This window comes from Chelonoidis abingdonii, chromosome 4 (genome assembly GCF_003597395.2).
Source record: "Chelonoidis abingdonii isolate Lonesome George chromosome 4, CheloAbing_2.0, whole genome shotgun sequence".
NCBI lineage: Eukaryota > Metazoa > Chordata > Testudines > Testudinidae > Chelonoidis > Chelonoidis abingdonii.
Window position 1 is genome coordinate 35,092,131 of NC_133772.1, and position 26,052 is coordinate 35,118,182.

Below are 26,052 nucleotides of genomic sequence, written 5' to 3' on the forward strand. Positions count from 1 at the left end.
AGACCACTGGGCTTGTGAGCTTCTTGGCTTGCACCTGCTAAGCAGGGCTGGGCTGGTCTGGTCACTAGGGAGGACTGGTGAGGTGGTAGATGACACTCCTCCAGCGTGAATGCATAGCCAATGCCCTAGCGTGGCACTGGGGAGGCTGCTGCTGATTTTTGCTTCACGTTTGGCTCATGTGATAACAAAAGGTGCCCCGGTGTTTTGCAAGAGCAGGGATGTTAGCCCCAAGCCCACACTGACTTTGCAGTGGCTAATCATGTTCTGTCTGCACAAAACACTTTTGCAATCTCCATGGGCGACAATGTCCCAAGCTGCTGTGTTGTGCTGCTGCCTGGCACTGCTGGGCTCCATCCTCTCAGCTGCATTTAAGGGGCAGAGGAAGCCCTGCTAGCCTAGCAGGAAAGGTACTATATGGACTGTTAGTCACGGTCCCTGCATAGCCACAGCTCACTCACGCAGGCAGCCCCTGGGCCTAGCCCTGTTGGTGGCTGTGACTTGCAAATTCAACTGCAAGCCCTTGTGGAGCAGTGAATCAGCAGGACCAAGAATCTCATGCAAAGACTCCCTGTAAGAGCCCCATTCACCTTCCAGCCTCTTAATCATTAAACATTAAGAAGCCCATGGATAGTGCTCTGCGGGCTCCCCAGGCAGAGCACAGAAATTGTCAGCTTTTTGCTTTGGCTTAAGTCTATGTTGTAACTTTCCCTTTGGAGAATGGAGCTGGAGTCCTCTGGAAGCTGGGGCCAGGCCCACCCCACATCTCTTGGCTGGCTTGACCCATCTCTAACCTGATTTCAGAGTGGCAGCAGCCACTATCAGAACCCAGGGGGTAGTGGGACCATAGTACTGTATCTAGGGTCTGAGCTAGTGCCTGCAAAGTCCTAACTGAAGGGGTGTCTCCTGCTAGTTGCCATTGTCTGTGCTGCATCTGTGTCCTGCACTGGCCTCTGGGGCCCCTTGCTCACTTCCCTGCCTCAGTACAGGTAACTCGGGAGAAGTACCATTGGGGCCGTGGGTGCGGTAAATACTAGAGTTCCCACGTGCCAGGGAGCACTGGCATGAAGTCGTGCTGTGCAGTTTGCAATCAAGATCAGAGGCCTTTGCCAACACACCTCAGTCCTGACCTGCATCCCCCCTGCTATTCCAGTCCTGAGTCTCCAGTAAGCTCTGCCCCGTCTCCTGCCACTACATGTCACTGCCCAAAGAGGGAAGAACGTGAGATCCCAGCCCTCCTTCCACAAAGAGCTCACAATCTCCATCCTCTCCTAAAACTGTAGGGGGAGGGAAAAGGCCAAGACCAGCTTAAAACAACAGTTATTTTAATTGTATTTCAAAAAGAAGAAAGAGCAAAGCTGCTCTGTGAATCAAGGAAAGCCTTTCCAAAGCTGTCCTGTTGGTGCCTAAGGAACAGCACTGTAATGCCTGTCGGTGAGCGATGCTGTTACAGGGCACTTCCTGGAGAGAGCGACCCGTCCCTGCTCTCGCTCCTTCACAGGAAATGGCCCTTGCCAAAATGCTGGTGGTACTAGAACCCCTGAGTAACAAACAGTGCAGCAGCAGGGGGGATCAGCCTCTGCTTTCAGCCCCCTGGATTCTTCTGGTGGCTCTGCCCTCAAACTGCTTTAACGCCCGTGGCTGTCTCTATTCTTCAGTCATGAGGCTGAGTTAGGTTCCCCCCTAACTCCCATCAGCCCTCTGTGTTGTGTGGCCGTTTATCCACAAACTAGCTCCAGCTGATGGCTGAGGCCTCCATGGGCATTTGCTGCAACAGTGTTACACTGTACTATGGCTCTACATTTATCATCACAAATCCCAATCACCTTTCAAGGTGACCCCAGCGTTAGCGCTGCTGGTGGTGTTCCCCCAACCCAGTCACAGCAAGACCTACTGCCTTGGTATAGCCAGGAACTCAGTGCTTGCCAGTATCTCAGTACCCAATGGCCACAACAAAATCCAGCGTCTCATTGGCATCTGTTACTGCAATGCACCCCTAGTGGTTCTAGCAATCCCAGAGACAGTCCTCACCATCTACAATGCCACGGCCCACCTCACAGCACCAGCTTTCCCTGGGCTTTTTCCTCTCCACCACCGCAGGCTCTTTCAGCAAGTTCCAGGCAAAAGACTGAATTCTTCTTTCCTAGCAATTTCCCTTGGTCCTGAACAGATGCAAAAACTAAGATCCCCAGCATTTAAAGGGGACTGTAAGGCTCCAGTAGGTGGGTAAAAAGTCAGCCCTTTTCCCTGCCTTGCCTTCCCCATAGACAACACCCAGGAATGGGAGTGCTGAAGACCTGCCCAGGTCTCTGAGTTAAAGAAACTAGCTGAGCAGCACTTCCTTCTAAAGGGACACCAACATGGACAGTCCCACAGGAGCAATAATCCCACCGTCTCTGTTCTCCCTCTCAGAGGTCGTCTTCGGTCACGAGGCAGTAGAAGTCTGTCCTTGCTCCGTAGTTGCGTGACCCCAGGTCAGAGATGTCTATTTCACTCCTCTGGCCCTCCTCCAGCTGCACTTCTTCCATGATGCCAGCTGCTAGTGCTGGTGGTCCATCAGGGCCAGTCATTCGAGGGGGCGGAGGGCCCCTTAAAATGGACCCACGGACACCTGTTGGGATGGAGAGTACAGATTGGTGGGGGATGGGGGACAGGACCCCCAGCAGTTCCTATTCTTGGCAATCCCAAGAGTTCTGGCTTGCTTTGGGGGTGGAATGGGGATTTTTGGATAGAGACTACAGAGCTTTCCTACCACCGAATAGCAATTCTAGGGTCAAGCCATACCAGCCAACAGTGGAAGAACAGGAAGTAAAAAAAACCAGGAACTGTTCCTCCTAGTGAAGAGCTGTTGCCTCATCTCCCGGTCACACTGTGTTCCCAAATTTTTTGCCAGAGCCCTGCAAAGCTAGAGAACAAGGCTGCCCCAGGATCCCCGCACTCTGCTGCACTAGCCTAAGGGAAGCTTTGCCAGGCATTGTGCTGGGATGCAGCACACAACTAGTAACTCCTGTTCCTGATAGTTAGGTGCCTGAGGCCTGACAACTTGCTGTCAGGCTGCAAAGAACACCTGGCAGAATCACTGCAGTGCTCCTGTCTGAACTCCAGCCAGCTGTGCCAAGCCCATCATTTCTCCATTCGCTGCTTAACAGGACAATCACTGGGCACAAACAAGCTGAGCTCTGTGTTGCTAGCTGCTTGTAAATCTTTTATAAGCACAGGACTTATTTGAATCCTGTTACTAAAATTAAAATATATTTCTCAGCAACTCAGCATGTGTTAACAAATCCTGGACTCCCTCTCCAAGTCCTTTGGGACAAATACCAGTAAGCGCACCTCCCTCCCACTACTCCAGCCAACAGCAGCTGTTCCAGAGGCTTGGGAAGAGACAAGACCTAGCCATCATCACTGTCTTTTTGGCCTGTGAAGGAAACAAATGGCCACTGGTATAACCCTTCCCTTCTATTTAGCTTATGCTCTCTTTGACATGTTGACTTGGAGGATAATAGACTGCTTCAGCCTGCACAGGGAAAGGGATAGGGCCTCCACTTACTCTGCGCTTCTCAGAGCCCTAGTAAACTGCGGGGCTCTCCCCAAGAGGCCAAAAGGGAAGGGTAGGTGGCACGTGTGTGTGTTGGGGGTCATGGGGACGAGCTGGGGTCAATGGCCATCCATGGTGATTTATTTAGTGCCAGGCATGAATATCTTGTGTTAGACATGGTTAGCCAACCAGGATTTGATCACATCGAACCCAATCCAAAGTCAATGACAGAGACAGCCTTGGGGGCATGGGAAGGAAACTCGCAGCCATCTCTGTGGGGGAGGAGTTGGGTCAGAGTGCAAGGCTCCGGCAGGCAGCTGCAGAGAGCAGGGGAAGGAGGAAACATTGAGATGGCTCTCAGTGGCCCTTTGTCATTGCTCATCCCACTAATCCTGACTAACCTCAGACGTGAGGTTGGAAATGGTGCTCTGAGGGGTGAACTTTGCTCCTACTCGATCCTAGCTCCACGTGTGGAACACCAACAGGAGGAGGACACAACACGGGGATGTCTGGCCCTATGGGTGCTCGTTTCTAGACACTAGGTGTTCATGGAATAAGTGTCTGCAGCCTAGCCAGTTTGTTGTGACATCCCCCTTTATAAAATGGGGCTCAGAAACTATGGCAATGGGAGCCATATAAGAACATAGACAGATGGTTACGGTACCCAGGTCTCCCTCAGGATGGGGGTCTCCTTGGTACTCCAGGTAGCTGCTGTGGAGAATCAGCATGGGGTCCTTGTCTTCCTGGAGCTGGGTCTGAGGGTCTGCCATGATCCCCTGGTACGACACCTTCCGTGGCAGAGCCAGGCACAGCTCCTTCCAGAAATCTGATGACGGGGTCTGTAAGGAAGACGGAGAACCTTGGTAGCAGTCCCCTCCAAGCTCTGTTTGAGCCATATCCTTCGCCGAGTGCAAAGCTCCACAACTCCTGACACGTCTCTGGACAAGTTTCAGCACCTACTTGCTAAGAGCATTCTTGGGGCATGTGAGCTGTGACACATGCAGCAGGTCTGGCCCCTGAAAAGTTTATGGAGACAGAACTCCTTTTTCTGCAGAGGGAGCTGGAAAGTCAGCCAAAAATCAGAGAAAAATTGAATCTTTTTTTTAATTTTGTATTCTGTCATGTCTGGAGGCCCCAGCCGCACCCAAGATCCCATTGTGCTAGCCCTGTCTGTAGCTGCAGGAAGGGACAGTCCTTACCTCACCGAGCATACAGTCTAGACACACAAGACAGACGAAGGGTGGAAGGGGAAATGAAGCACAGACAGGAAGTCCCTTCCCCAGAGAAGGCACCCAGCAGGTCACTGAGAGCTGTGAATAGAACCCAGGTCCCCTGACTAGATGTCCCCTGTTCTATCCACCAGAGCATGTTCCTCCCACAAACTCCTGCCCCTTCTGAGGCGTTCCCCACACTCCTACGTCCCACAGAGACCAGGGGAACAGTGTAATCCTGTCTCCTCACTAGGAATTTCACATTATCTGAACCAAGAAGGATTCGGTGCTACCTTATCTGCAGTGCCAGGATCAAATCTGCAGGAGTAAATGCTGTACAGAAGTGCCTGAGATCTGAACAATCCAGCTACAAGAAGCTTCCAATCCCCTTCAGTGAGGGGCTAGTGTGGATGGGGCCTGCCATCTCAGACACTGACAGTCCGGCGTGTGCAATGCTTTCTTCTTGAAGCTGGAGGGGGCTTTGCATTTGTTCAGTGCTGCTTCACTCTGGCAGGGCTGCTCTAGCTGCACAGCTCCCTGCTATCAGTAAGGGCATGTCCCTGCACATGTCTGAAGCCCCAGCAACAGAACTCTGGCAAAGGCTGTACTCAGAAGATGGCCTCTCGCCAAGCTGAGATCAGGAAAAACTAGCAGAACCTGGGTGGAGATCCCGGCAGAACTGCTGAGACTGTATAGAGGCTAGAAGCTGCAGGTCTAGGCTTGGGTTTGAAAAAGAAACAGCTGTGGAAAGCAGTAGGACTTCCTTTTAGGCCCAGGAGAAAGCTTCTGTCCAGCTTTCAAGCTAGCTTTCTAGTCCCAAACACACTGCTCTGGACAGAGTTAAAGTGCTGGTCTCCCCTAGACAGAATGGGGCTCCAGATCTGGTGGGTGTCACTGAGTTCAAAGCCAAGTCCTGGCTCTTGTAACTGCCAGACCCTGGGCTCTGGGATTTGACAGTGGAGTCTTTCCTTCTTCTGCATCGGCACCAGGAATAATGATTCTGCATGATGCCTCACCTGCTTACATCTGTGCAAACCCATTCGCCTTCCATAGCTTGCACTGGCATAGCTGAGGAGAGGAAGACGGGGGGATTACACCAGCCGCACTGAGGGCAGAATTAGTCCTGCCGAGCCCCTATTGCTGGTGATGGTGCAGGGAGGGAAAGAGCCCAGTGTGAGTTTGGGGTTGGCTGTTAGAATTCACATTTGACTTGTGAACTGAGCACTTTTAGTCTGAAATGAGAGACTTGATCCACCCAGGGAGCATGCATAGTGGGGCAGTGGGAGAAGTAGGTGAGGACATGGTGCTGCCACTCTTTGCCCCCCTCCCTTTCAAGCTGTACCCCCATAGTGCAGAGAAAGTAGTTCCAGCATTTTCCCCAGATGTGGGGATTAGCTGTTGCTGTCCCATAAGTGGGGTGCACACAGGCCAGACACAAGCCAGCCCTAAAATGCTCTTGGCAGTGAAAGACAGCATTAAACTTGGCTTTAGTTGCACATGTCAAGGCCATGAGAGAAAGGCAGTGTGTTCCCATGAACGCAATGAGTCAAAGGGTTTAAATGGCTGGCTCCATCTTGTGTCAGATACATAGGGGAATGTGGCTAGGCTAATGAGAGAGCCCAAAGGCTAACCATGTACACCCAACCTCTGTCCGAGAACTGGAGAGGAGTCTATAGCCAAGTGAGTGGCACCAGAGGAGCTCAGCTCTACCAGGAGTGTCCATGCTGATCTCTGAAGAGTAGTACCACCGGGAATGTATTTTCTATAACATGACTGAGGAGGGAATGTTGTTAATTGTAGGGAGTGGTTTAAAAATGTTCTGCTGTCACTGTGGGACTTGCTCTTTACACAGTTAGACCTCTAATTTCCTGCACAATTATGTATCTAATTTCTCTATCCCATTATCACATCCTTGGTAAGTAAGTGTGGTCATTTCTGTGCACAGATAGGAGACTGGGGCTCTGTTCCAACTCTGCCACTGATTTGATGTGTGTCTCTGGGCAAGTCATTTACAGCCCAAGTTTCAAAAGTCCTCAGCATCCAGAAGCTCTCGTTGTTCTCAATGGGAGCTGAGCGCTTCTGAAAATCTGTCCTGTAGCCTTCCTGTCTGTTTGGACATGAAGATTCTTCCCCAGCACTGTAGCATGCTGAGACATCTCTTAAACTACTGCCCATTATCATCTCTCAGGTTATGGTGCCACCACGTGGCCATCTGGGTCACTACCTGGAGCTACAGCACTTCTAGGAAACTCCATGCTCCTTTGCCTCTGAGCTTCCAGGCAAGGGAGGATTATGTGGATTACAGGATTTACTGTTCTTTGTTAAAAACCCCAGCCAGCAATTAATGTGAGTAATATGTCAGTGGCCAGAGGGCTTCTCAAGGAGAGCTACATGCAGGGAGCCCAGGGCAGCAGCCAAGAGGCCTGTTGGGGACAGCTGCAGCGCAGGCTGTTCAAAGGCCACTGCACTCTAGTTCTGATATTGCAGGACCCTTCCAGCAGGGCTGCCTAAGGGCTTGTACACATTACCACTTATGTCGATATAACATATCGCTCAGGGTGTGAATAGTCACCCTGTTGAGCAACATAAGTTACACCGGCCTGGACAGTGCTATGTTGGCGGGAGAGCTTCTTCTGCAGACAGAGCTACCGCCTCTCATGGAAGTGGTTTTATTATACCGACTGGAGAGCTCTCGCCTGTTGGCACACAGCATCATCCTCAGATGTGCTGCATTGGTGTAGCTGCAATGCTGTAGTGCTTCTAACGTAGACTAGCCCTGAGTAGCAATAGGCTTGGCCTGACAGTTCAGCACCTATCATTCCTTGTAGTAGGAAACAGTCTGTGTGAGTTTGGGAGAATCTCTGGTTTCTGTTACCTCAGCAGGGTTGAAGTGGCGCTCATTGCTTTCAGAAAGGGAGGCTGCAGCATCTCTTAGTAGCCAGCTCAGGAACGGACAACTGATTGGAGTTAGCCTGCCTTCCCAGTCATAGGGCTAAAGTGGCCATAGCAGATGCCAAGAGGAAGGATGTATAGAGGCAGGACAGTGAAGTACCCCAGAGGATTTAGTGGAGAAAATCCTGAAGACCCAGCTCAGCCTCTCTCACTCTATTTTTCCAGCTCTGGAGTAGAAGAGAGGCCTTGGCACATACCATTGTGAGGTCAGTGAGCAGAGGGAGCTTCTCAGCCCCTCCACCACAGAGAACCACATCTTCACTTCAGTGCTTCTTGCAAAGTCTGAAATGCTGCTTTGTCAAGGAGAGTGGTACCCAGAGCCTTTCAGCAGCACTGTGAGAAACCTTCCACTCCCACCCGACCCACAACTTACCATTGAGCCAGCCCGCCAGAGCAGTAAGGTCACAGCATTCTTGTGCTGCTTCAGCAGGTTAATGGCCAGATGCTCTATCTTCCGATACTGGCTTTCAAAGGCTACAAAGATGGGTCTTTGGGACAGTTCCAACAGTCTCAACAGACCGTCCCTGCAATACAAGGCAACCGTTCCAGGGAGTTAGGAGTGCAATGAATCATGCCTGTTTCAGCTAACCCATCTCTTCATTGCCTGGACCAACTGCAAAGCAATGGCAAGACTCCCACTGACTTCAATGAGCACTGGCTTGGGAGCTAACTGCTTTGGGAGCTGGAGTAAGGAGAATAGAGGCAAGGTTTTTAGGACTTGTAACCACGTTATAGGTGGAGCTGGAAGAGATGCCTGTAGTTAAGATTGCCCAATACTGTCTATTCATTTGCTTATAACTTTGGCAAACTTTCACAGTTTGGACTCGAATTTTCCATGCCAGGTGGCTAGCAAATGTTTTAGAAAGTATGAGCTAAAAAGTTGAACCATTTCAGAAAACAAGATTAGGGAAGGGTTTTTTTTGTTTTTGGGGGTTTTTTTTACCTTTAAAATTTTTTTTTTTTTTACAATAGTTTAATTCAAATCTCTGGCTTTGGAAAAAGAGACTTGAACTTCGGTGGGATGGAGAGGAGGTCACCATGGTGCCCAGGATCAGGGCTGCCCAGGGCAGGGGCAAGTGAGGCAATTTGCCCTGGGTCCCACAGGGGCCCTGTGAGCCGTTCCGGGTTTTCATTGGCACTTTGGCAGCAGGCCCTTCACTTGCTCCAGGTCTTTGGCAGCAGGTCCTTCAGTGCAGCGGAAGACTCTGAGCGAGTGAAGGACCCAGCGCTTGGAGTGCCGCCCGGTAAATACAAGCGCCACAAGCAGCGTGGGGGGGGGGCTGCTTGTCTCTGCAATCCATGGTGTTTCTGTGACTGGGGGGGGGGGGGAGAAAGAGAGCCGCAGTTGATGGCACTTAGGCTGCTCTACTGCTGCCACTTAATTCTTCGGCAGCAGGTCCTTCCCTCTGAGAGGGACCCGCTGCTGAATTGCTGCTGAAGGCCCAGCCCTGCCCTAGGCCCCCTGAATCCTCTGGGTGGGGCCCTGGCCAGGATGTGCCTTTTGCTGCCCTAGGAAAATACACCTGAATCTGGCCTGTGAAAATTGCAGTTTGCACATACTCCGTAGAGACTTGCAAGTAAGTCCTGCTCGAACTCTAACAATTGCTCCTCACAGCCACCACAGGCTGCTATGGCACCAGACATAGGAACTGAGAGCAGAGAGACTCTCCCTCCTGTGCTCTCAGTGACTCCTCTGCTGAGCACCCCAGCAGTGTGGGGGAGAAGGAGGAATAACATGACTGGATTGCAGAGTGGGGAGAAGAACAGGGCGCAGTTTGCCTCGTAGTCATTCTGACAATCTAGTGAGAACTACCTCTGTGCTACCAGGGGAGCAAAGCAGCAGCCTAGAACCCTGCTCAGTGACCAGCCAGTCACCTGAAGTTGTTGATGCACCAGTCTTGCTCCAGGTATGCATACGAGAGAACCACAATGAGGCGCCGGCACCGGCTCACGTTCATAATCAGGTCTGCTGAAGGCTCTAGAGGAGTAGGATAGAAATGAGATTCACAGTCACAGCCATGGCAAAGACTAAGCAAAGCCAGCATGGGTCACCAGCACTTCACTAGTCATCCTCCTCCTCCAGGAATGGGCTGCCTTAGCATCCGAACCCAAACTGAGGGCAACAGGGCATCCTCACGGAGAGACCCACAGTCTCTCAAACAGCTGAATTCATAACCCAGCCTGTTTTAGAGAGTAAAGTGCTCTTCTCCCAGACGCAGGTTATACTATCGGAGCTCAAGAAAGTGTTTTCCAGTGATTACAGCAGGGGACCAGGTGTCAGGACTCCTGGGTTCCATCCCCAACTCTCTCGCTAAATTGTTATGGGACGTTGGAGGGAACACTTAATGTTTCAGTGTTTCTCTTTTCCCATCTCTACAACACTCGGCTATTGACATCACAGCATTCTTAATCAGTTAGTGCTTGTAATCTTTGACTGCAAGGTGTGTGGGAGAGCAAAGGGAAGTGGCACACCAGAGAGCAGACCTTCTGTGCAGGGTGAGGCCTCCTGGGTCCTAAAGAGCAGGTTCATTAACCTAAGGTCAAAGCGGACTTTCCAACAGTGGGAGCATGTCCATTTGCGTCTCATGTAACGTGAGCCTGGCGGCATCTGGGATGGTCCATACCTGAGTTCGGCAGGATGGTCTTATCATCCAGGAAGAGTTTGTAGCCGTGACGGTTCTCCAGCTGCGGCTTCATAATGAAGTTCACAAACTTCCTGTCATCCGGGGAGTTTGCATAAGACACGTATGCATCATACAGCTTCCCATCTGTGAAAAGTGCCCAGCAGGGCAAGGGAAAACGGTGGTGGTAAAAGAGACACTTAACATTGCAGTGTGGCAGATACAGAGCTCAGTTTTTCAGCACTGATAGCCAGTTTCCTATAAGCTTCCCAACTGGGGAAGGCATTGCTCAGACACCTCAGGATGGAATCTCTTTGGGGCAAGTTAACAGGGTGTTAAACAGCAATTCATATGCAAGTTAACTAGATGGTGCTACTTCCAGGATTTTTAATGACACTGAAAAACTCACCATGTAGGAAACCCAACATCCCAGCCACATGGACCAGATTGCTCCAGGGTGGACTTTAAAATGTCCCTGTCCCCCTGAGAAGAGCAAGGCAGGAATTGGAGCAGGACCTGATCTTACACCCCAGTGTCCTGGTGACATCATCCAAATTCTTTCCCCAAAGAGGACTATACTTGTTATTACCACTGGTTTGTGCTAGCAGACCGCATGTTTTTTTGGATGCTTTGAAGAGCACCAAGCAGATGGTAGGTGCAGCTGTAATACAAATCCCACAGCAACCCTGGCAATGGTTCCAAGTATCTGTCTTCATCAGTTCTCACCATCTCTATACTGATGTATTTTTTAATACGCAAAAATAGGAGATACTCTTAGTTTTCCCATATTTTAAAAAGACACCATGATTAGAGAGACAAGGTAGGTGAGGTAATATCTTTTATTAGACCATCTTCTGTTGGTGGAAGGTACAAGCTTGTACCTTTCACCAACCAAAGGCGGTCTAATAAAAGACATCATCGCACCTACCTTGTCTGTCTCTCATATTCTGGGATCAAATATGGCTACGGCAACCTTGCAAACAACCATCATTGGAGTTAATGTTGAAAGAATCCATCATATATTTTGAGCAAAAAATCCTTAAGAGTATTGCAGTCTTACAGAAATAACAAAAAGTCCCAAACAAAAAGTTAGCCAAGACAGTGGATAATACAGAATTAAGGTCACCCAAACAATCTTAACTCTGCCTCACCACATCAACAGCCAGAAACTTGGAGAACACTTTATCCATCCATTATTCAGGGACATCTCATTAATGACTGCAAACAAAAAAAAAAAAAAATCATACTGAGCTTTTGTGATGGACTGCAAAGGTTACCTGTGTTCTGATGGCACAATGAGGCAGAGTTAAGGATGTCTAGGTGACTTAGGTATTTGCCAACTTTCCAATGTTTAGGTGTTTTTGTAGAGTGGAATTCCTAGGATTTCTAACCTGTGTAATAACTTCTGCTACGGAATCACTTACCAGCTTCACTTTGACAATAACCCTAAAGGCTTTGTCTTTAAGCTGAGTTGCACTGATTTAACTTAAGGTGTTACTTAAACCAATTTAGTTCAGCTGGAGCAAAAGTTGAACGGGAACAGATTCAGTCTAAACCACAACTGGACCCTATAATGGGGTATGCAAGGCAGGAAGGGAGTAAATTGGCTATCAAAGGCCAAATCAGCCCAAATGGAGACACCTGGAGCAGGAAGCAGGCTTCCAGGGAGGGGTTTAAAAGGAAGAGGCTGGGCAGTTGGGAGAGCAGAGAGAGACGAGAGAACAGATGTTAGGCTCTCACTGTGGGAGAAAAGGCTGGCTAAGGCCAGAGACTGGGGAGGATCAATATCTAGCACATCTCCTGGAACAAAGAAGAGGTTAAATTTACATTGTGTCAGACTTACTTTGGATTTTGAGTGCCCTGGAAGGGATAGAACTGCAAGTAACCTAGCCAGAGGGCTAAATCTCTGCAATCCAGAAGGTGCTGTAAGCTGGGCGGAGCAACAGAAGAACAGCTGGGAAACTGAAACAGCACTGCACACTCAGGTAAGGATATGCTAGAACAGCCATTTTAAAACTGAAATAAGTTTCTACAGAAGGGGTTGGACTGGTTTATCTAAACTGGTACAGATGTGTGTAGACAAGGCCTAACAATGAAAAAAGTGTCTTTCATAAGAGTTAAAGAAATAGTACAGGGTTTCATAAGAATACAGAAACTCTATAAAGTGAATGCTGTTGTATCATTTTAGGAATATAGAATCACTTTCACAGCATCTTAAGTTCACACGTATCTTTTTAAAGAAACCACAGGGGATTCCAAATCAGGTGTATGCGCGCCGCATGCACGGTCATCGGAAGCTTTTCCCCTCAGCAGCTCCTGTTGGGTCGAGTGGCGCCGTCGTGGCATTCAATATAGGGCCCTGCCAACCCAACCCCCTTCAGTTCCTTCTTACCGGCTACTCCAACAGAGGGGAAGGAGGGCGGGTATTAGAATGGACGTGAACAATACATCGTGAAGAACAACAGTTACAAAGGTGAGTAACCATCCTTTCTTCTTTGAGTGCTTGTTCATGTCCATTTCAATCAGGTGACTCCCAAGCTCTCCCCGGGGGGTGGGGTCGGAGTTAAAGAATCACTGACTGGAGCACCACCTTGCCAAAGGCTGCATGCTCTCCAGCATGCTGGCATAGTGGGTGGTTAACATGTGAACCAAAGACCAGGTTGCCGCTCTTCAGATCTTCTGGATGAGCACCTGGGCCAGAAAAGCGGCGGACAAGGCTTGAGCTTGTGTCAAGTGGGCCGTAATAGCCAAGGCTGGGACCTTGGTGAGGTAGTAGCAGGTACGGATGCTGTCTGTAATCCAGGAAGAAATCTGTTGTGAGGAGAACGGAAGCCCCTTCATCCGGTCTGCCACTGCTACAATTGGTTTGACTTCCTGAAAAGCTTTGTGTGCTCAGTGTAGAACGCTAGTGCTCTCTGCATATCTAATAAGTGAAGACTCTGCTCCTGTGCAGTAGCACGTGGTTTGGGATAGAAAACTGGTAGAAAAATGTCTTGGCCAATGTGGAATTGGGATACCACCTTGGGCAGGAAGGCCAGGTGCGGCCTGAGTTGTGCTTTGTCCTTATGGAAGACTCGGGGGGGGGCGGGGGAGGGGGTGTGTGTCAGAGGTTAGACTAACACAGCTACCCCTCTGATACTTTTAACTCTGACACCCTCCTGGCTGATGTGATGGCAACCAGGAATGCCACATTCCACGATAGATACAGAAGGAAGCATGTAGCCAGTGGTTCGAATGGGGCACCCATTAGCCTAGCAAGGACCAGATTGAGATCCCAAGCAGGTACCGGCGCTCGGGACTGTGGATATAACCTTTCCATGTCTTTCAGGAAACGGCCCACCATAGGGTTGGCTAGTACCGAGTGTCCCAACTCTCCTGGGTGGAATGCCGAGATGGCCATGAGGTGGACTCTGATGGATGATCCGGCCAAACCTTGGTGCTTCAGATGCAATTAGATACTCCAGGATGACTGATATAGAAGCCTGAAGTAGAGGTATGTGACTGCACTCACACCAGCACAAAAACCTTTTCCACTTAGCTAGATAAGTGGCCCTGGTGGAAGGTTTCCTGCTACCAAACAGCAACTCCCTCACCGATTCTGTGCACTGGAACTCCATTCAGTTTAACCATGAAGCTTCCAAGCCATGTGATGGAAGGACTGGAGGTCCAGGTGAAGGAGGCGGCCATGGTCCGATGTGATCAGATCAGGGAGGAGCAGTAGTGCGATCAGAGTGTCCACTGAAAGTTCCAGAAGTGTGGTGTACCAATATTGGCATGACCACACAGGGGCCAGCAGAATTACCCCCGCCTTGTCTCTGCGAATCTTGAGCTGTACCTTGTGAACGAGTGGTATCGGCGGGACGGCATACATTAGATGGTCCCCCTCAGGGTAGTATGAATGCATCTGAGATAGAGCCCGGACTGTGCTTTTGGAAAGAGCAAAATGTTGGACACTTCCTGTTGCTTCTGGAGGTGAATAGGCCTACCCAGGGAAACCCACACCTTTAGAAGATGGAATGTATGACTCTGGCCGGATGGACCGCTCGTGGTTGTGGAATGACCTGCTGAGGTGGTCCGCAAGCTTGTTCCATACTCCAGGGGGATAGGACACCTCCAGGTGAATGGAGTGGACTATACAAAAATCCCATAGCTGGACAGCCTCCTGACAGAGAGGGGAGGCGCGGGCTCTGCCCTGCTTGTTTATGTAAAACATCGTGATGGTGGTGTCAGTCAACACTGCACACACTGACCCTGTATTCTGGTCTGGAAGGTCTGGCAGGCTAGTCTGACCACTCTGAGCTCCTTTATATTGATGTGGAGCGAGATCTCTGACTGCGACCACCTGCCCTGAGTCTGTAGGTCTCCTAGCTGGGTCTCCCAACCCAGGTCCGACGCATCCATTACCAAGGTCATGGATGATTGAGGGGTGCTGAATGGGACTCCTTGGCAGAACACGCGAGGGTCCAGCCACAAACATAGGGCATCTAAGACTCTCTCTGGCACAATTACTGAGTCCAAATTGTCTCAACCTGGTGATAAGCTGAGGCGAGCCACACTAGGAGACTGAGGCATGTCCTCACGGTTGTGGTGGGGTATTGTCTAAATGATGCCTGTCAGCGCCTGAAATCTGGACTCTGGTAGTATGGCTCTTGCCTGAACCGAGTCCAGCCCAGCCCCAATGAATTCTATTTGTTGGGTCGGTGACAGAGTTGACTTGTTCATGTTGAGGAGGAGTCCTAGCCTCTGGAAGATCTCTCTGACTAACCGGACCTGAGACTCCACCTGCTCCCTGGAGCGCCCCCGCAGCAGCCAGTCGTCGAGGTAGGGATACGTCTGTACCTGCCTCTTGTGGAGAAAAGACCACCAACATGTCCTTGGTGAACACCCAAGGGGCCGTCAATAAATCGACTGGGGGCACCATGAACTGATAGTGTATGCGGTCGACAACAAACATCTGGAAACATCTGTGAGCCATCCAAATGGCTATATGAAAGTACGCATTTTTCATGTTGAGGGTGGCATACCAGTTCCCCGGATCCAGGGAAGAGAGAATCATGCTCAGGGAAACCATGCGGAACTTCAATTTTACCATGAACTGGTTGAGTATTCGCAGGTCTAAGATGGGTCCGAGACCCCCCTTTGCTTTGGGGATTAGGAAATAGCGGGAGTAGAATTCCTTGCCCTGTAGCTCCTGAGTAACCTCCTCCACTGCCTCTATGGCGAGGAGTGATTGCACCTCCTGGATAAGGAGTTGTTCGTGAGAAGGATCCCTGAAGAGGGACGAGGAGAAGCAGAACTGGAAAGAATATCTCACTTCTACTGTGTGAAGAACCCTGCGGTCCGATGTTATATGGGACCACACACGGTAGAAGTGGGATAGACGGTTCAGAAAGCAGGGGAAAGGATCTGGGATAGTGGTGAGTTTGCTGTCCTTGGTCGTTCCTTCAAAACCCTTGTTTGGATCCCGAGGATGGCTTGGCCTGAGGGCAGGTTAGAAGGTTACGCCTATTGTTCTTGCACCTACAGCAGTATGTAGCTGCCTTGGGCAGGGCTGGTATTGCCTCTGTTGCTGCTCAGGTTGAGGCTTGAAAGGCTCTCTCTTGGTAGCAGGCAGGTGCATCCCCAGAGATTTCATCCTTGCCCTCGACTCTTTTAGGCTGTGAAGCCTCAAGTCTGTCTGGTCTGAAAACAGCCCTGCCCCTCAAAGGGAAGGTCCTGAAGGCTCTGTTGAACTTTCGGGAGAAGCCCGGAAGCTTGGAGCCATGCAGTTCTCCTCATGACCACCCCAGAGGAGATGGTACATGCCGTCGGGTCTGCCGAGTCAAGGGAGGCCTGTAGGGACGTCCTGGTCACTTCCTTCCCCTCCTCGACCAGAGCTGAGAACTTCGCTTTTGACTCCACAACAAGCAACTCTTTGTACTTGGACATACAGTCCCAAGAGTTAAAGTTATACCTGCTCAGGGATAGCCTGCTGTTTGGCTATCCTCCGCTGTAGACATATACTTTCCTACCAAAGAGGTCCATACGTTTGGGCTCCTTAGCCTTGGGTGCTGGCACCTGTTGCCCATGGCGTTCCTTCTCATTCACCACTGAGACCACCAGGGAGCGTGGGCGTGAGAATAAAAACTCATATTCCTGGGAAGGAACAAAGTACTTCCTCTCCACCCCTCTGGTGGTGAACGGAATGGAGACCAGAGTCTGCCACAGGATATTATAATTGTTATGGATATATTTAATGACAGGCAGTGCTACTCTGGAGGGACTCTCTGGGGTGAGACTGTCCACCATTGGGTCCTCTGACTCGACTTCCTGTGCCTGTAGGCCCATGTTACAGGCAATGTGGCGGAGCAGGTCTTGGTGCACCCTGTGGTCAATGGGCAGAGGACCTGAAGCTGATGCTTCTGCCATTGCCTCATCAGGGGAGTATGATAAGGAAGCAAGTGGGGGTACAGGGTCCTCATGGCCCTCTATCTTCCCAGGTTGTTCCTGGGTTGCACTGGACTTCTCCATTGGTCTGACACAGTCAGATGTGTCCTGGGTTATGGGAGGTTCTGGAGCCAGTTCCGTCGACTCCTATGTAGTATGAGAAGGCGGCCTGGAGAGGGTCACTTTAACCCGAGGGGCAAGTCTATCCATCAGTGACCAGGAAGGGTGATGTCCTGAGGCTACCAGCCTACAAGCCCTCGAAGGGGTACCCTGGGCCTGATGGTAAGCCCAGGAGGTCCAGAAGGGCCATTGTGCGGGGGGCGGCTGCCAGGCCACTTGTACATCTCTTTGGCACTTACCGGATCTATGTCTACTGCACCTCGAGTAATACAAGTTGGCCTCTGAGTCCGAAGATTCCAAGGGCGACGACCGTGGCAGTGCTTACAACCCCTGCGCTGGCAGTTGGTGCTGTGAAGAGGTGGTCGGGGATCGGTACAGCAACGATCGTGTTGAGGATCAGCACCAGCTGTCCCACAACCGAAGCCGGTGCCACATGTTAGGTGCCAAGGAACAGCTGCTGTGCTCCAGTGCCACATGTCGGTGCAGGCCCTGCGAGGGTGTCTGTGATTGGTGTCAGTCCAGGGACAGGAGAGCCTCATCATCGTGGGCTTGCCTCTAGACAGTACCCATCTAGGTGGTGCTGCAGGCTTTTCACTAAAGGGCAGGGGTTGAGGCGCAGTTATTTCGATGAGCTTCTTAGCAGCCTCAAGTGTCTGAGGTGGAGGGGGGCTCCAACACCTCCACCAGGCACTGCCCCGCTGGAGAGTCATTAAGCGCCAGGCTCAATAGTGCTGTCTGCAGCACCAGAGTCAACAGCACAAGATCTTGCTGCTTGGGAGCTGAGTCCTTCCTCTGGAGCAGGAAAGCCTCCCCTGGTGGTCTCGCAGCTCTCTGAGGACAGTGCCCTCTGTCTGCCTTCTGATGGCGCTTGTGGGGCATTGGAGATGTGGATCGATGCTGGAGGTCTGCTCCTTGCTGCAGCGCCAGGGATCTTTGGTGCCGAAGGTCTCTCACGCCAGAGTCCTTCCTTGTCGATTCGTGGACTGATGCCAAGGTGCTCCAGACCAAGCTCGGGCCCAGGCCTTGGCGGTCAGGTGCTGCTGGACAGAGTGCAGCTTCCATCAGTAACTGTTTAGAACTAGAAAGGAGCATGACTTCCATTTTAGACTCACAAATCTTGCAGCACTCAGACCAACGCGCCTCCCCTAGACACCTCAGGCACGAGTCATGGGGATTGCTATTAGGCATAGGCTTTTGGCATACACTGAAAGACTTAAACCCCGGGCTTGAGGCATACTCTGAAGCCCAAGGTGGGGTGAGGGGTAGGAACGGTCCCACTCACCAATTCTACACTAACCACAAACAACAATACACTAACTACTAAAACAAGACACCAGGTAGGATTAGGTACTAGGCTAAGGAAACACTTGCAAGCAAGCGAAATGCAGTTCCCATGCCGCCATGGACAATAAGAAGGAACTGAAGGGGGGTCAGGTTGGCAGGGTCATATATTGAGCGCCATGAGGGCACCACTACAGGGGGCTCCATAGCTGATCCAACAGGAGCTGCTAAGGGAAAAAGTTTCCTACGACTGTGCACACAGCGCATGCACACCTGATTAGAATTGATGTGAACAAGCACTCAAAGAATGTCATTTTTGAAACTCCCTGAGTGATTTGCCACAAACTTTTTTGGAGGACTGAGCCTCCAGATGAGATGTGGAATGGGAAGTTTCAAGTTGATTGGTCTGGCTTTGGCGGAGTGGATTGACAAATCAAGCTTTTAAGAGGAAGCTCGCTTCAACCTTAACAGCCTAGGGAGTAGCCTCCCTTCACAACGTACTGAACCAAGAGGAGAAAGACTTTATTAGCGGAACAAGGAGTCCCAATCCAGACACATTAGGGATTATCTAAAAAGAGTCTGCTATATGGAGCACGCTGGGCAAGCTAGGAGGAGGCAGGCTGGCCCTTGGGTGGGAGTCACCCTGTGGGCAGATGGAGGCAGGAAGACCCCCTGGGTCCGGTGGAATTCTAGTTCACTTCTGCTTTCCAATCCCTTTCTCATGAAGCCTTTAGAGAAGCAGCAGCAGAAGCCCAGCATGTCTGGATCATTGAGTCTTTCCCCGTCTCCTTCAAACCCAAAGTGCAAATCGCACTGAAAGCCAGATTCACAAAAGCCCTAAGGGTTACCATTGATCTCCAGCTCCCCGTAACGGTTCCTGTACCAGAGCAGCATATTCAAGCGGCACTTCACATAGATCACAGCCATGAGCAACAGCAGCCCCAGGACAAACAGGGCTGCCAGCACTGCACTCACATGTCCAGCAGCTTCTGCAATTAGAGGGAAGGGCATTTTCAGTACATTTACAATTTGAACTAAAGGAATTTATACCTTGGAGAATGAGGGGTGTGGGGTAGGTTAGGGGCTGCTGAGGGAAGGACTGAGCAGAGGTTACTGGCCTCAAAGCTCTTAGCTAAAACCACGTGTGTTGTCAAATTACAGCCTAGTAAAACAGTTGCAGCGTCTGCCTGTGGATGCTGTCCTGTCTGTACAAGTGATGGACTCTGATCTAATGGTCTTTTTTCCAGCTCTAGCCACTAGCGTGAAGAATGGCTCAGCTGCAACAGCTTAAAGAAGGATCACATAGATCAGGTGCTGTAGGCTCTGTGATCTAAAGGGGCCCCCAAATCCTGTGACAGCAGCCTAGAAACAGAGGAGAGGGTTTGGGGTCTGGGGTATTTGGTGCTTCCTGGCTACACTTAGCCATAGTGTCAGAGCTGAATTCTCCTTCTTCAGAATGGGGCTAATGAATTCCTTCACTAGGGCATCTACACACACACACACACACACACACACACACGGAGAGACTATGTTCAGTTGGGCTGAATCCAGAGATTCCCCATCATCCACTCCTTCTCTGTTTTAAAGAACCATGAGAAGTCTTGACCTAAGTGACTAGCCTCCTGGAGGCAGCCCCATCTCCAGCACTTCAGGTTATGGTGCCATCATATGGCACCATTTTCTGCCAGCATTCTGAGAAAGAGCATCTTTACATAACAAACCCGTTTGCTCCCCCCCTTCTTTATGCCAATAGTGTCTCATTGCTGGAGGGGTTTAATTTCAAAAGAGCAATAGCTGAGAAAATTTGGCAGTAAGTTCAGGACTTGCCTCAGCAGGTCACTGAAAGGGTTAACACGCGCCGTGTCTACTTAGACTCATAGAATATATCAGGGTTGGAAGGGACCTCAGGAGGTCATCTAGTCCAACCCCCTGCTCAAAGCAGGACCAATCCCCAACTAAATCATCCCAGCCAAGGCTTTGTCAAGCCTGACCTTAAAAACCTCTAAGGAAGGAGATTCCACCACCTCCCTAGGTAACCCATTCCAGTGCTTCAACCCTCTCCTAGTGAAAAAGTTTTTCCTAATATCCAACCTAGACCTTCCCCACTGCAGCTTGAGACCATTGCTCCTTGTTCTGTCATCGGGTACTACTGAGAACAGTCTAGATCCATCGTCTTTGGAACCCCCTTTCAGGTAGTTGAAAGCAGCTATCAAATTCCCCCTCATCCTTCTCTTCTGCAGACTAAACAATCCCAGTTCCCTCAGCCTCTCCTCAGAAGTCATGGTCTGGTTATTTAAATACTGCCAAGACAACAACCTCTTTACTGTATACCAGTGCTGCCCATGAACTAGTCTGCCTCAGCCCTGCAGCAATCCCAGGGCCATCCTTCCCTGTTTAACAGGTATGGTGTGAGCTCAACACAACAGTGGGTTTATGGACTGTGATTAGGACTGCAGACTTGTCATAACAGTTTTTAAATTAAAAAAAATCATGGAGCAGGCATGGTAAATTTAGTAGAAGTCATGGGGCTTGTGACTTGGGTAAAAAACGCTGCAACAAAGGAGGAGGGTCTGGGGGGAGCTGGAGAGGTGAACCATCCCCACACTGACCCTACAACAGCAGCTCATGTCATTTAAGGCTGGGCCTGGCTCTGTGACGCGCCCCGCGCCCCCCCCCCCCCCCCCAACAAGTTACAATGCCACTTAATCAGATGTGATTGGATGCCCCCCAGCATGATGGAGGGGCAGCTGGGCCAAACCTGGGCAGTACTGTAACCCTATGTGCCAGGTTGAAATGTCCAGGATGTGGAGCAGGGCCCAGCCACAGTAGCTACCACTGCAGGGGGAGTTTATTAAAATCATAGCCAGAAAGAGAAGTCTGAGACAAACAGGAAAATCAAAGTATCCAAGAGGTTCTTCCCACCGTGACAAATCTGGAGCCCTAACTATGATCTGTGTGTCTGAGGTCAAGATCTCTCTAGATTCCACTGGAATTTATTTTTATGGGGGGCATTTTTTACTCTGGACAGGCTGTTAGGCACTCAGCATATCCCACTCAGTCTGCAATATTACAGCTAGTTACTGTGAAAGTATTAGTCAGGATATTCAAGCTACACCCAACTCATCTCAGAAATACTTGTGAGATTCTTTTTCCACCTAGAGAGCCTCCATAGACTGGCCGAACCTTGTTCAAAGGCCTTATCCAGTAGACCACCACCACAAATGGAATAGTAACCCCTTCCCTGCACCATTATCAGCATGCTGTAAATGCCCAAAAAGCTACCTGATCTCTGTAGTGTGAAAGTGGCTGTGGTATTCTTAACCCAGCAAGCAAACACGCCGTAGTCCTCATCGCTTGTCAGGTTCACCCCCAGAAGGCTGGACATGAACGTCTCTGTTCCGTTATCACCGATCCTGAGGGATGAAAGAGGCCAGCATCAGTGCAGTGCTACAGGGTACACTTTCAGGGAAATGGTTTCCTATTTAAACTAGGAGACAGAAGAGAACAAGGAGCTTCCAGTTAAGAGTTCATCTACATGTAATCTACAGGAACTCGTTTTGTCATTCTGCTCTATTGTAGGGAACAATTCAGCCTGGAAAGGGAGAAGGACTGGATAGAAGGATAGTGCTGTCTACCTCTAAGCTCTGATAGGATTCTGTGATCTACCTGAATGTCTTTACTTTAGAGTTAGCCTTTTGTTCCTTCACACAATAAATCATTAGCCAGGGCCCAGTTCAGCAAGAATCCACCTTGCACTTAGAGACCAAAGCCAAGATTTTCAAAACTAGCATCCTAAAGTCAGGTTCCTAAATCTATAATTAGAATCTAACTTTCAGTGGCAGGAAAGCCTTCAAAAAGGTAGGAGATGCTTTGCTGGACTCCCCATTGCCTGGCCAACACAGGGGGTGGATAAATGTGCTCTCTCTCTCACACACACACACAGGAGTGATCACCTTACAATGACCTCCAACAAGGAAGAACTTCAGATGACTTGCCTCAGATGGGGTCAGTTGCTGGCCCTACTTTCCATTCATGCTTGGCCATCATCACACCCCTCATAGCTGCACCTCCTGCTGGCAACAGGGATAATGTACTTGGCTGCAGTGTAGAAGTGACCCAGGGCTCAACATGCTGCTAGTCTTGTGTCTGTAGCTCTCTCAAACAAGTGTGCCCCTCTGGGGGCAGGGAACATGTCCTCAGGGCCGGCTCCAGGGTTTTTGCCGCCCCAAGCAGCAAAAAAAAAAGCCCCGATCACGATTTGCAGGAGCTCTGCTGCCCCCGCTTCAGTCTTAGGCGGCAATTTTGGCGGCAGGGTCTTCGCTCTGAGAGGGAGTGAGGGACCCACCGCTGAATTGCCACCGAAGAGCCAGACGTACCTCCCCTTCCCCATGGCCACCCCAGGCACCTGCTTGCTGGGCTGGTGCCTGGAGCCGGACCTGCATGCTCTGGTAGAAAAAAAAAAAAAAAAAAGTTCTTGCAAGTGAAACCCCACAAAGCTCAGGCTAACTACTGTTAAGCAAGGAGACCTGTTGGGAGCAGGTGAAAGCACTATGGCTTTTATAGTGGACAGCAAAAAATTAGCTAGCAGATGTGCCTCTGTAATTGAGGGGAAAATACACAGGGCCAGATTCTGCTCCCAATGACTCTAGTATCCTACTCAGTTGAGCTTTGCTTTACTCTGGTGGCACAGATATCAGAATCTGAGCCAGAGTATGCAGCAGCCCTTGGACCCCTCATTTGTGCTGCAGAGAGTCTTGTGTTTAGTTCACTGAGCCGTAATATAAAATGGGCAGAAACATCAGCTGGCCTACATGCTTTGTGGGGCTTTATTTGTTTTTGTTTTTCTTTTCCCACACTGTGCTTTTTTGTTTATCTGTGTGTCTGTGGAATTATGATTTTTAGAACATACCTTAGAGAAAGAGGATAAATAGGACAGTGTGCTTGTGCATTCCAGAAACATGGGTTCAAATCCTGTGTCAGTCACAAATTAATAGATGTTGGGTGAAATTGGCCACTTCCCAATTGTACCCAACCTCCACCTAAAAATCTGACATCACTGGTATATTTCCTCAAGAGGCCCAGGATGGGAAGTGTGAGTCAGGACTGAAGTGCCCTCAGATGTAGAGGGACGGCCAGGACTGGAATGGCAAGGGTGTTGCAGATCAAGACTGCACTGTCCACACCAGCATTTCCGCATCTCACCAAAGAAGGGTAATTATGCTGACAGAAGAGTGCTCTCCCATTGGCATAGCACATCTTCACCAGATGCGCTGCAGCTGCGCCAATGTAGTACTGTGCTGCAGACTTTCCCTCAAGTGCATTGTCTGAGCTGTGGACAAGACTAATGGGGTGTTCTTGGTCAGGACTCAAGTGCCCTGGCAGAGCTGTGTGAAGAACAGAGGTGCTGCAGATGAGGTCTGAGGAGCCAGGGCTAGAAAGGGAGGTGATGTGGATTGGCACTTTGGCTGAGAGCATGTCTTGCTGGAGGTTTGAGCACTGGCACACTGAGGTCCAGGACTCATGAAGTTGAGCTTATCAGTAGGAAACACTGGGATTTGGGGGACTGCTCAGTGGAGACTCTATTATTAATTGTGGGTCCAGAACTCCCACTGAACTGTGGGTCACTGGGTGCATGATGGCTATTTAAGCAATGATTGAAGCAATTTGCCCTGCCTGTCAGTAGCCACCTCAGTGCCGCTTTCTATTTATCGATAGGTCAGACTCCTTACCAGACTTTGTCCTCGTTGGCGTATGGGCTACTCTCATCGCCTAGCCAGTGGCCATCTTTCATCCAGTGCAGGACGGGGTTGCAGGGCTGCTGAGAGGGCAGCCGCACAGTGCAGTTCAGTGTTATCTGGCTTCCCAAGGCAGGCTCCAAAGTCTGGTTGCTGGATGGGACAAGGATTTTGGGAGGCCCACTGCACAGATCTACATAGAAGAGGAAGGAAATGCTGGGAAAGACACTCTTTAAAGGGACAGCATCCATTTAAAAATAAGTCTCAAATCTCTTCAGTTACATCTGTTTTTTCCTGACTTCCTTTGTGCCTCTGACAACACTCTCTAAAGTCAGTCACTTCTGCACCCCCAGTGAAGAAATTGGTCACGTGGTTAGTAAAATGAGTAGCAGATCCACACTGCACATAATACAGACATGCAAAATGCCCCAACTGCCCAGCCATACAGTCAGTCTGTAACACACTGGCACAGTGTGCGTCGCCATGTTTTTTCCCCAGGCAACTGGTCCCCAATGACTAGAACAGCCTCCTACTTGCTAACAAAATTCCTCCTGTAGCTCAAGGCATAGGGGCTTGTGTTGAAGTTTCCCCAACGGCCAACTAAGGCATCTCGGCTGTGTGTGTGCACACGTGCAGTATGTTACACCTTTGTTAGTGAAAGCTGGTTAAAACGTGTCACTTCTGAAATGTCAATGATCCACACAGAGCAAGTGACTTTCACCCATGTTTGCCATTTCCCCTCCAGCTCTAAGGACTAGTACAGACCCCCGGAAAAGAGCTACTTGCCCTCTAAAAGAAGCAATGTCTTGGGAGCTGAGCAGTGGGCGGGCAGCACTGTGCCCTATCTCCTCATGGCTGCTGCTTTTCCTACTGGAAGCGGCAGCCTCCTCTCCGTGCCTGACTCAACTCCCACTGCAGTCCAGAGTAACATTTCAAGGAAAGTTGAGGCTTTTGACCCTTCACAGCTGGTGCAAGAGCCTTTTCCTCTGCATTTTACGCCATCTGTAATGGCTCCCCTGTACCACTCCACCTTGTCAAATCTATGTCGCAAACCACTTTACTCCCCTGTTGCTGCTCATTCGCTGTTTCATTCTGTCAAAGCACCGCTCGTGAGGCTCACAGTCTTTGCTTCCCCCTGAGGTTAGTTGCCAGACTAGTGTGTAGTCAGGTGACCGTGTATACTTGCTCTTTATCACCCCCATTTAGGGTGTATTTTGGTCCCTGCCGCTGCCCTGGTTTCTTTTGAAATTCAGTGAACAGACGCTCAGAAGTAGGGGAGTATTTAATGGGGGAGGTGGATTACATTACGCTACAAATATTGTTTTAATATTTCCTGTCAAAGCAAAGCTACCTATACAAGGGTACTTATTCCTGCAATTTTCCCCAGCCCCTTCCACACACACACACACACACACACATATACTCATGGAGTGTCAGAGACACAGAGTAGGACACTGTGTGTGTGTCAAATGAGCCAGAAGTAGCATAAGCAGTCAAGCAGCCTCTTCTGAAGCACAGCAGTGTTACTCCCTGCATCAGCCAGCAGGAGGCATCAGTGTTTCAAGCCAGGCCCTTAATCCTGGCTCTGCAGCTATAGTTGTGGGTGACTTCCCCCAGCCCTACCTTCCATGGTCAGCCTGATGGTGAAGGAGGCGTTTCTGTGGCTGTTCAGGTAGAGCGTGCAGGTGTAGTTCCCAGCATCGCCAGCCTGCAGGCACTGGAAGGTGAGGTAAGCAGTCCCGTTGGCGTGCAGTGCAGGTGGCTCCGTGTGGAGGGGTTCAACGGGTTGCAGTCTTTGCTCCACAGGAGGTTAAAGTCTGAGCTGGACCGGAGGAGCTAGAGGCTCAGCTCATCCAGTGAACAGAACAAATCATTACCAGGCTCCTGCTGGCTCCATACATTGCGATCATAGAGGCGGTCAAGGTCCTGACAGGACACATCCAAAGCTGGTGAGAATGACACAGGAATAAATTAGAAATGAAATACACCAGGTTAAAATGTAACAGCTTGCACAGGCAGTAGCATGCTCCATGCACATTGTGGCGGCAGGGCAGGCAATCAATGTTCCCCGCTACCAGGCATACTGCAGAGATGATAAATGTCTCCTGAGCCAACTGAAAGAAACTAGCTATTTGTATTATAACTAATTTGCATTATTATTTGTGTTGTAT

General features: G+C 50.1%; 1 protein-coding gene across 1 annotated transcript; it reads right to left on the reverse strand.

Annotated features, from left to right (window-relative positions):
• Window positions 1-1,587: 1,587 nt before the first annotated feature.
• Window positions 1,588-25,560, reverse strand: SIGIRR (single Ig and TIR domain containing). Its single transcript, XM_032773129.2, has 9 exons — window positions 25,505-25,560; window positions 23,876-24,074; window positions 21,429-21,559; window positions 18,995-19,135; window positions 10,323-10,466; window positions 9,574-9,676; window positions 8,072-8,222; window positions 4,200-4,374; window positions 1,588-2,608 (listed from the first exon to the last, which is right to left on the reverse strand). The coding sequence occupies exons 1-9, from the start codon at window positions 25,509-25,511 to the stop codon at window positions 2,406-2,408; spliced, it is 1,254 nt and encodes a 417-aa protein (XP_032629020.2). The 5' UTR covers window positions 25,512-25,560; the 3' UTR covers window positions 1,588-2,405.
• Between the last annotated feature and the right edge of the window lie 492 nt (window positions 25,561-26,052).